Below are 11478 nucleotides of genomic sequence, written 5' to 3' on the forward strand. Positions count from 1 at the left end.
TCAGTTAATAACAATTATTTAAAATACTAACATTTAATAAATAAATAATAATATGACTTTTTTAAATATTTTTTGATATCATGAAGTGGCGTGCGTATGCACGAAATATTGTACCGTTATCGTTGAAAGTCCCGTCGTGACTGATTTTAAATAAAACTAAGTCCTTTCGTAAAATTGTTTTACATGTCAAATTGAAACACGAAGCGGAAGTGTTAACAGCGTTTACAGTGATATGTTAAAAATTTGAAGAAAGAAAATAACGATAAGTATATTAAACAAAAATTTGTGAATCTGGCAATATTTCGAATTAAACTTATTCAAAACATGCCTTAAGAACTACATCATTTTTACCGCTTTCTTTTAAACAATGCTTCAATAAAACTTTTTATCTTTCATCTTAAGTTAATGTTAAACATTACATTATTTAATGAATACATTGTTAATTCTAGACTTATATAAAAATGTCGTTTCAGTTTTATAAATGTTGTCCGTTCAAATAATGATCAGGCAACATTTCTAATTAAACAGCTGATCCTAATGCTATCATCTTGCTGTGCTTGCATACATATGACCAATTATAAAGAAGAAATATATAAACAACTGATTGTCATACATCCATCCAAGGCATTTGAGTCTTAAGTTCAGATAGTGAATTTTTCAATTTAAAATTATTAGAAAAATTAAGAAGAATTTGAATTTTGCGAAATGGCTCATTATAAGGGTGCTGCTAGCGAAGCTGGACGTGCCGCTCAGCTTATGAAAAAACGTGAAATTGCCCAACAGGAGATTGAGTTTCGTAAAAAAAAAATTGAGGAAGAGCTAAAATTGGATAAAATTGAAAACAAATTCGCTACACATTATGATGCAGTGGAACAGCAGCTTAAAACTTCGACCATTGGTCTGGTCACGTTGGATGAAATGAAAGCCAAGCAGGAGGATATAGTTAGAGAACGAGAGAAAAAATTAGTCCAAAGGAAAGATGAAAAAGAGCGAGAAAAATTACGTATTTTAGAAGCTATACAAGCTGAAAAGAATAAACAAAAGAGACAAATTCAGGCCTTATCGTTTACTTTCAGTGACGATATTGAAGATGAAGAGGCGGACGAAGAAAATTTAGAGAACGGTTCTCATGCAGGCCATAAAGAAGAGAAAGAAATTCAGGAGCCAGAGAAAAGGAAATGGACTGATATTAATCCCCACGATGAACAATCAGCGGCTAAAAAGAAGATATATAAGAATCCTGATGTCGATACAAGTTTCTTACCTGACCGTGAAAGAGAGGAACAAGACAATCGTTTACGCGAACAACTGCGGCAAGAATGGGTCATGCAACAAGCTGCTCTAAAAGATCAGGAAATTCCCATTACCTTCAGTTATTGGGATGGGTCAGGTCATCGGCGTAGCGTCGTAATGAAGAAGGGGAACTCAATATACCAATTTTTACAACGTGGCCTCGAGTTACTGCGTAAAGAGTTCAACGAATTAAAAACTGTAATGGCCGATCAATTAATGTACGTGAAAGAGGATTTAATATTGCCACATCATTACACCTTTTATGATTTCATCGTCACCAAAGCAAGAGGCAAATCAGGACCTCTATTTCAATTTGATGTTTACGATGACATACGTTTGACAAGCGATGCGTCAGTAGAAAAGGAAGAATCCCATGCGGGAAAGGTTTTGTTACGCTCATGGTATGAACGTAATAAACATATTTTTCCGGCCAGTCGTTGGGAACCATATGATCCAACAAAATCCTACGATAAATACACAATTAAGGACAAAAGTAAAAAATAAAGCAACATATACAGAACGATATTTGATTTTCTTAAACAAAGCAACTTTTCTTGCATACTATCTAGGGATCTAATTTCCAGTTATTTTCATTTTACTAATGTCAGCGAGTTATTCCATTAATAATTAATCCCATTTTCTAAAATGTGACTACCGCAATTTAATTTATTTGTCTTGCAGATATAAAGTCGAAAGTTACCGTTGCAATTTAAGAGGTGGTAACTGTAAAGTTTTAGTTAAATTATGGAATTTTATAAAGCAGCCTTTTAAACGAAGGAATTTTGTAGCCCTTGTTTGTTCATTTTAATAATCGAATTTATTAATTCATTTCAATTGCAGACCGTTCCTAACACCGAAAAGCAGAAGTGCTTGCCAAAAATAATTTTAAATTTTCTTTTTTATAATTTTAAAAATTAACAGCAATACAAAAGAAGTGGTTACTTAATCACTATAGACAGTTACAATCGTTTTATGTTGAAATAATACCGGTTTCATTACATCTCCAACGTTGGTATATGGATTTGGTAGCACTATGATAGGAGAACGCAGCCATTTGACAACAAAGGCAGCCTGCTGTCATTCAAAGCTGAGAACAAAAACATTTCACGCAAAGTAGATTTTACTCTGAGAAATTCAATTTTATTCTCAGGTAAAGTCAAAAAGCCTTCTCCAGGGCATCATAAGAAACGCATAGCAAAGCAAAATGTGCTCTGAGAAATAAATTTTATTCTCAGGTAAAGCTAAAAGCCTTCTCCGGGCATCATAAGAAATCTACAGCAAAGTAAATTTTATTTTAATTTTTTAATTCTTCAATGGATGTTTAACCGGACGAGTTTTCTGAATTTTTGCAAACAACAAAAATTTCGTTTGTGTATTGTAATTTCTATAGTGCCATAAATGCACAGAAGAAGTGCAAGAAAAGTAATAAATTGTAATCGGCTCTTTTACGCGGAAGTGTGTGAATAATCAAGACTGATAACGCGCAAAATGTTATCATAATGTGAGAAATAATGCCGTAAACCATTGGCACTACAATTAATTAATGAACACCTACAAACTAAACTAACCAAAAAATAAGTAAAAATGTTTGAAATTAATGAAAATGGTTTCATAAATAAAATTTAAAAACGACAATTTAACAAGGATCCACGAGCCTGAAAAAGCAAAAAGGTACCTTTTATATATATATACGTATGCATCTGTTCATGGGGTACGTGGGAGGCGAGGTTCGCTCTTTTACGCATCGATACACAATTACTAAAGTCAAATAAAATTTTCCACACTTTAATCATTTTAACTAAATAAATATGCTTTTCACTTAATAACAAAATTGTTTTATAAAAATTTCTATTAACGCGATGTTTTTTATTCATTAATTTCCTTGAAAAATCAATAAAATCCATATTTTCGTATACATGTACGTATATAAAGCAAAAGCAAAAAATGCGACCAGCCGTTTTTTGTATATACATGCATTCCATATTTCTTTTTGTTCTACAATCTCTTTTCTCTTTTACTCATCCCTTCAAACCTCGCTGCTACTTTGCTACTTTTCAGTGTTGTTAATGTAACAAAAGGATAAATGAAAATTTTCTTACAATTGTACTCTCTATTTTAAAAGATGCATTAATTAATTTTGTTTGAGCATTGTTCATGATTTTATAACAATTTTACTTTTTGTTAAATTTCTCATTAGTGAATTATTTCAATGACATTGCAGTAAATCTCTTACTCACTTTTTCGTATGAAATTAATACGGAGTTCAATAACACTTGAAAGTTCCATTTAATTACAAATATTACCAAGAGATCTTTTCTCATCAAAAACTGAAAATTTATGAAAAGTCTTTGAATTTGTTGCAAAGTTCAGTTACAGGAATGTCTATAGCCTATCGAAACAACGTTTTAGTTTTGTACGATTTTTTTCAATACCTTCTACTTAAACATTTTTAATTTTTTGTTCGATAAATGCAGTGAGAAAAGTCTCTATGTAGATATGCGGAATGGGAGATCACAGGAAAGAAGTCATATTCGGCGTAAGCTGACTTTGTTATTACCTACCAACCTAAATTGTGTAGGAAAGTAAATTGCAAAAAAGTCCACTCATTGCGTACATAGTATACACATATTTAATTTTTTACTGATTTTTGTAATTTATTGTGCATATTAAAATATGCTTGAATATACAAGTTTTCGTTTATATATCGCTAGTGTTTTGTAATTGTATGTTCTTCAAGAAGTAATTTCGAACTGTAAATTAAAGCAAAATTTTAAACCAGCAGGCGTATGGACAGGAACAAAAAATTGAAAGTTTTTTCTGTATTGATCGAAAGGAAATATACTTTTTGAACTCTCTTATGGGTTTATATGGAAGATCTAAGGCTGTGTGCAATATAAAAGGAACTACTGTTGGGCAGACAAAGATTAACTAACATTACCTAAATAATGATTATGCTGTTGTCCTTGTACTATTGCTACCAAAAAACAGGATTTTAGTTACCTATGTTTTAGTGAAGGTGCTTAAATAGAAAAAGAGTATCTATATATGGGCGTGAGTGTTTCCATTGGTGCCATTGGTATGTGTCCGACAATTACAAAATTGTAAGTACGACGAGCGGATAGTTAAAGTGATGAGGAGTTTAAGATACTTTCTGTGTCTGATGACTGGTTTTGGATATTAAAACCGAAGTGCAGTATAACACAATCGGCTCTGGAAAGTAACCAATTTTCTCTATAGTTTTATTTAGATTTTTCAGGTAATGCGATATATTTCACTTAATAAGTTAAACATATGTAACTCGCGATAAAGACTGGATGGAAAATTGATCAAACTTCTAAACATATATACACAAATTTAAATAGTGGTATAAAAGAGGAAACCTGTAAGCTTTCTTCACAAAAAAATTTAAAGATTGCGTTTACTTGAGGAACAGAAGCAATAGTCTGTAAACAGCTAATTTTGCAAAAAAAGACGCTAGATTGTCATTCTCTTTATTTTATTCGTTCTTTTTGTATTACAACGCTGGTTATTTCAACTAATAACATTCCTTTAAGACAGACTCTAAATTTTCCCTGAAAAGATTTTTTACATAAACTTTTAACTATTTTTTTATTTCTTTGCGCATACGGTCATTGCTCTCATTGCCTTTTTTTTTGTGCTATTGTTACTTTGTCCAATAGCCGAGAATCCTTTAAAATAACTTATATATATATATATATATGTACGTCTATGCCAATGTATAAAAAAATCTAAAAATTCTAGCCAGTTTATTATTATGTTCAAATTTAAAGTTTTGATGGCCCTTTGCCAGCTTTTTGTTTCCTTTTTTTTGTATGTAAAAATTTCTTTATTAAATTCGATGGGGGCCAATAACCTTAATAACGTAAACAAAATGTATTACGCTATGTTATGGTTTCACTATTCTAAATAAACATTTATTTATACATACCATACGCATATGTCTTTAATTTCGTAACGTTGTATTTACAAATTTGAAGACGTTATCTTCTTATGTTACTATATTTTACGTAACGTAATCTACTTTTCAAAAGTTAGCAAAAAAAATTATGCTTTTAGTTTCCCTTTTACTTTTGACTTAAATTGGTTTTCAGTTTTTTTTTTTTTGTTTTTTTTTTTCGAATAGATATATATATATCTGCGCTTTCATGTTTTAATATTTAAATTCAAATTAATAAGTCTCATAATATACATATGTATAATCATGAATAAAGCGTATTTTGTTTTGTATATGTTTAATAACCACCGACATAAAGAAAAGAGAGAGAGAGAGACGCGGGACTATATTATATATTCAAACGATAGTTTGATGTTTTTTTTTTTTTATTTTGTATACGCACACAAATATGCAGAAACGCATGATTTGACATATATTTACCAATATCGATTCGGATATATTAAGCTTTTTATAGATTCATCTCATTTAGACTTGGATTAGTTTATACGATTGACAAAGTCTGCCGGTTAACCTACCGTTTATGATTTTTTATACAATTTTGCTAAGAAATTGCCACTCAAAAGTTAATATATAAAAAGAATTCAACAATTGGTGATAAAACATTTTAAAGCGGTAATGGCTATAAGTATCCCGTATCAACTACTACTCATCCCAATATCTTAATACTGCAGCTTAACTAGACATAATTTTTCGACGGCATTGACTTTTCGCTTTTTAAAGAACAGTTATGATTAGAAATCAATTCTGTTCATCCACAGCTCCTTAAGCTAAGGGTAACGTTTAAGACGATGTTAAACTTAACAGAATCTCGATTAAATTAGCGTTGAAATAAATAAGAAAAGAATATAATACCAAAGATTGTAAACGTAGAGGCAAACAAAGTCATACAAGTAAAGATTATTGTGAAACACCTGTAAAAGATTGGAAAACGTTGGTAGCAAATATTACCGGTTACACACAGCAGCAGATTTGCATAAATTCGCAAGGAAAATTCGGCTTATTCCATAAATATCTTAAAGTACTTGACTGACTGGAGAGAGTTGAGCTTATGTCTAAATCATTGTAATTGTCTTCAATGAATGTTGTTTTGGGTAACAACAGCTGATTGCCCTCTGATTAGTATAAGCAAGGAATGAAGAGTAAGTAAATAGAAATGAGGGACTAAAACGTGCCATTAGCCGAATAGATGATATGATATTCTAAAATAGTTCTTCGCACAATTTAAAAAAAGGCGTGTACATTGTAAGGTTATGTAAAATATTTTTCTGCATTTTATTAAAACCAAAGAGTAACACAATTCGTGTTTTTGTTAATTCCTTAGCAAAAAGTTTTATTAATAACATAGTGTTGTTTATTAGTTTTCACTTGTTTTATTTTTTTTTTCTTACCAACTGATGTCTGAGGCTATAAATTTGTTGTAATAAAATGAAACATTATACGCATGCAAATTAATTTATATTTAATTCTGTATTGAAAATAATAATAAAGAAATGTATATTGACATGAAATGTGACTGAGCAACAAAGCGGTTGGTTTGCTCTTTTCTCCCTCTGACTCTCCCACTCTCCGCTTTTTCATGCATGAACATAGAAGTAACCATCGGTCATTCCCACATATTATTCTTTATTGAAGTAAAACAAAACTATAAATGTGTCCGTGTTTGTATGTTTATATGTATACATACAATACATATGTCTTTTGTACGCATAATGTTGAAAATGGAATAGCACGGACAATGATGATGATCTTGGTCGCTTTGTGTTGACTCATCCAACACAATGGTTAAAAAAAAAGAAAAAAAACGGACAACAGGTTTGGTTGTACGTACGCACGTACATTCACATATACAAGTGTGGTATAATTATTGCCGTCCGTACACACGCAACTAAGCGCCAGCTGCTTATATTATTTAAGTTATAAAATTGTAGTTAATTTTACAAAAACTTTTAACTAATAGCAAACTTAAGATATTAATGTGTATAAACGCTTAAAAAGTTTTTATTTATTGTTAAAGTCAATCACTTAAAAGTTGAAAGACTAAAAAATGGGTGAGAGATTTTAAATTTAAATCTTAAATGATTCTCGCAAATTCGGTTCTATCTGCTTAAACTTTGATATACTTATAGGTTTTTTCTGACTCATACGACAATTTTAAAAATAAATTTGTGCATACGTAAAAGCAAGATAAATAAAAGCAAAGCTATATGATCTAATCGCAAGTATGCTTGTGAATGTACAATGTGCAATTTGTAGATTTGCCTATAGGCTTAAGCCACGCGATAATGAGAGTAGAGCTAATAATGCCCGAATGCATAGCCGTCTCATTTCTTGTTGAGACGTTCACTGGCGTCAAATTACGAAAATTCTAAGCTACGGCTACACACATACGCAAGAGGAGAGAAAAATAAGTGTGAGGTGTATTTTCAATTCTATGCCATAGAAATTGTAAAGAGGAGCTCCGACAAAGTCAATGCAAAATTTTTACATATTGCAACAGTCCTCAATATTAATTCCGACAATTCCAAAAGATTTGAGGGCTTTTGTAAAGCTTTAGCAGTTTTTTCTATCGACAGTCATATAGATGCGTCCTCTTTAAGGTTGTGAAAAGTAAGTAACTGTAAAAGTGAACTGCAAAACTAAATCGTATTTTTTGAAGGGAAAATACAATATGAATTAATTTTTTTAATAATATTAGATGAGTCAAGCACATCATTTTAGCGAAGAAGTAAGAACTAGACTTTATCAGTTTCGAAATCAGGGAAAAATATATAAATTTATTGCCGCATCACACTAGGTCGGTGAGAAAACTTCTTCACTCTCCTGCTTTCGGTAATCGCATGATAACTTTTAGCAAAGCGAGATCCCTAGAACCATTTCACAGTGAAGTTGGGAAAATGCTGCATCATTCCGAACTGTTCCTCAATGATTATCTACCAATCTGCCAAGAAGAATAGTTCGGAAAGTTCGTTTGCTTAGAACAAGTACACTAGAGACGACAATATACTTTGCTTTAGCCTGTAAAAATTGCTATGGACTCAAAGTCGAAAAGAGTAGAAAAATATTATAGAAGAAGTGTGCTTCGGTCAAAAGGAACAAAATTATATATGAGATTGGCTAAAAAAGCCGGAAAATAAAGGGAAGGACCGCTTTTTTTGGGAGGTTATCTGATTTGTAAACAAAAACATGTTGGAAACAGTAATGCTGCCCTATGTCCAAGAAAATATGCCATAAGGAAATCCGCCGTAAAATAATATTCAATCTATGCCTAAAAGAATCGAAACTGCCCTAAAAAACAATACTGATTGTATCGGCAAATGACTGTCGGAATTGATTTTCATTGTATGATTACTTTTAAGTAAAAAATATTAAATATTTTCAAGTTCTTGCACACAAACTTATTTATTTTATTGTCCACCTGGAAATATGTAATAAACTTCTTTTAAGTTCTTATTTATATTTGAATGCTTTATATGGAAATGATAAACATACATATACCTAATAAAAGGAAAATGGACACAGACATAAAATAACTTTGTCCACTTGGGCATATACACGTCTTATGTGATTCCTAATCTCATATTACAGATTGGCGGGGGGAAAAATGGAATAGAAATTAGTTGAAGTTTTCAAAGCTTTTTAAAAATTATATGGGCAAGTAAACAGATGGAGGCGGAGGTAAATCTATTGATTAATAATACCCAGTATTTGAACAAAAATTAAGTCGGCTACGACAATTAGCTTTGGATAGAGAGATGAGCGTTATGCATAGACATAGCTCAGAAGTATTCCCCATTAAAGCATCTATAAGAGGAAAACTCTTATGCCTACAGCTTTTAATATAGCGTACAAGAATGGGAGAAAGGCGGGTAAATATATTTTAGTTAAAAAAATGTGCGACATATGATTGCAAAGTAAGTTTCTCGGTCTCGTGAATTTAGAAGACAACATATGTAGTTTAACCTAGAACATTTTATTGTGAGAGTATCGTTACTAATGCAACTAAGGATAAATGGCTCATTAATAATATTAAAAAACTCTTTTATGTTATGTTAAAATAAGCTTCTCAGTGTGCTAATCAGTTTTGAAATTTTTCAATCACTCTAATAAAATTCTTTTATTTTTTAACTGAAATGCTTATCGCTAAACACATCTACAATCCATTAAAAACATTTCGAGAGATAAGAAGAAAAATTGTTACTAAGATAGAAACAGTTTTCTTGAAAATTTCAAATTTTTTTTTTTCAGATATTAAAAAAGTTGAGAAATCGTAGCATTAAATCTACATAATACGAATATAATGAAATAAAATTGAACAAATGAACACACACTACGGTGGGACGCGGCGCATCATTAAATACCCTACACTACTTTGTTTAATACAATTATAATATTATATAATAACATTTCAAAGTAAGGCTTTTTATTCGAAGAGGTCCGATCTGAGCCAATTTTAATATGGCTCGACCTTGAATGCACTTCAGCGTAGGAAATTTCACCGAAATATCTTAAAAATTGCAACCCGTAAGACGAACACAAGAAAACAAGATAGCTAAGCAGACCGGGAGACAGGCAAGCTTAAATCATTGCAGAGTGATTCTGAATCGATCGGTATAGTAAAAGATGTGTCTGTCTCATGTCACATACATCCGCACAAACTTAATATACCTTTGTAATATGAGTACTTTAGGGTATAGGAAAAGGGAGCAAGAAACAACTTGGGAATAAATCTAAATATGTATATAAAGACGAAATTATCATTGAATCTACTTCTATTCGTGTCAAAATATTTCTCATAATAGACTTGTTTTGTGTTTCTTCTATATATCTGTCACTTACAATATATATATATATATATATATATCAATAGTCAGACTGCTTTCAATTTTATAAAAACTATGTTCAATTGAACAGCATTAAAACAAAATTCGAAAACTTTTCTTCAATACCATCAGATAATGCAACAGGTATACACACAGCTAATCAACTGACTATACATCATGATGCCGTAAATATTCAACCATTTGCAGGCAAGAGTATCTTCAGTTTATTTATTGCCTTGAACTTCAGTTGAAAAGTCAAATCGTATGAATTGTACTTCTGTTGGTATATTTGTGCGTGTATGTGTGTATGTGTATGGATGTATGTGTGTTTCACGTAAGGCAGCATAGAAGTTATTTTTACCCTCTTAACCAGTATTTGTAAAGTTGTTGCATGTTGCAGCCAACAGAAAGTAGGTTTGTTTGTTGATCTATTTTTTTTTTTAACTTTTTTATTAACGTTATCCAAAGCCGGATGGTATGCTAAGTTTATTAAATGTTTACATAAACTGCGTTTCGATCGAAGATCTCTCGAACTGTAAATGGCCCAAAAAACTGACTTATACCCTCGTATACAGTGAAGATAACTCTAAACTTGATATTCCCTTAAGATTTCATATGTGTCCATGTCATTCTTTTCAATTGAAGATAAAACGTCACTTAAATCGTTTCTCAGCTTTGTCTCTTCGTAAGAGATGTTTGTCTTTGATTCAATATCTTTCTTAAGATTTTATTTATAATTTTTTGTGTAAAGTGCGGCGCTCGGCTTTTTAACGCAACTTTCAATTATTACTCGTGAAAGTATATACACACATCAATATTGCCGTAAGCAATAATGTCTCAAGTTTTGTTGTTGCCAATGGGAGCATAAGTAGATCACGCCAACTTTTTTACGCCAATTGTGCAGCAATTCAACATTGTATGTTACAGTTTATATTTGTAGCGGCGAATGTCGTGGGTAGTTCATGTCTGGTTCTAAATTCGTCCTAAAGTTGTATTTTTTGTTAAACGATAACGACCAAATCTTATCAGAATCTTGCGTTTATCATTCACGGGCTGTGTGATATCTAGCTCTAGACTCGGACTAGAAGATCGTTACATTCGTTATTAATTTTTGTGCTGCGCTAAAGCACATTCAGATTTGATAGATTTCGAATCGTTCCAACTTAGCAAAATTAGAGCCAAAATAAAAATATTTTGCAAATCATCGATTACTTATGAGAAATATATATATGGTTACTGAACATTTTAACAGTTACTTGTTTGTTAAACGAAAATCCCAATAAATAGTCATAAAATGATCTGCCTTCCCTTTAATGAGCAAAATCGATAGGATTTTGCGTAAACAATCAAAGAACAAACCGTTTATGTAACTTGGGAGAAATCTTCCTG

General features: G+C 31.4%; 2 protein-coding genes across 2 annotated transcripts in view; both read left to right on the forward strand.

Annotated features, from left to right (window-relative positions):
- Positions 1-580: 580 nt before the first annotated feature.
- LOC119642035 (protein FAM50 homolog) lies at positions 581-1797 on the forward strand. The gene has a single exon (XM_038040993.1). The coding sequence runs from the start codon at positions 706-708 to the stop codon at positions 1795-1797; it is 1092 nt and encodes a 363-aa protein (XP_037896921.1). The 5' UTR covers positions 581-705.
- A 794-nt stretch (positions 1798-2591) lies between these two features.
- Positions 2592-11478, forward strand: part of LOC119642032 (adenomatous polyposis coli protein) — a 23962-nt gene continuing 15075 nt past the window's right edge. Inside the window, exon 1 of the mRNA XM_038040990.1 lies at positions 2592-2964. The gene's annotated coding sequence lies outside the window, so the exon portion shown is untranslated. The remainder of the gene's footprint in view (positions 2965-11478) is intronic.

The sequence above is a fragment of the Glossina fuscipes genome, unplaced genomic scaffold (assembly GCF_014805625.2).
Source record: "Glossina fuscipes isolate IAEA_lab_2018 unplaced genomic scaffold, Yale_Gfus_2 204, whole genome shotgun sequence".
NCBI classification, from domain to species: Eukaryota; Metazoa; Arthropoda; class Insecta; order Diptera; family Glossinidae; genus Glossina; species Glossina fuscipes.

Excerpts from the sequence above, each read along its gene's own strand:
- LOC119642035 (XM_038040993.1), top strand. The coding sequence starts at position 706 with ATGGCTCATTATAAGGGTGCTGCTAGCGAAGCTGGACGTGCCGCTCAG.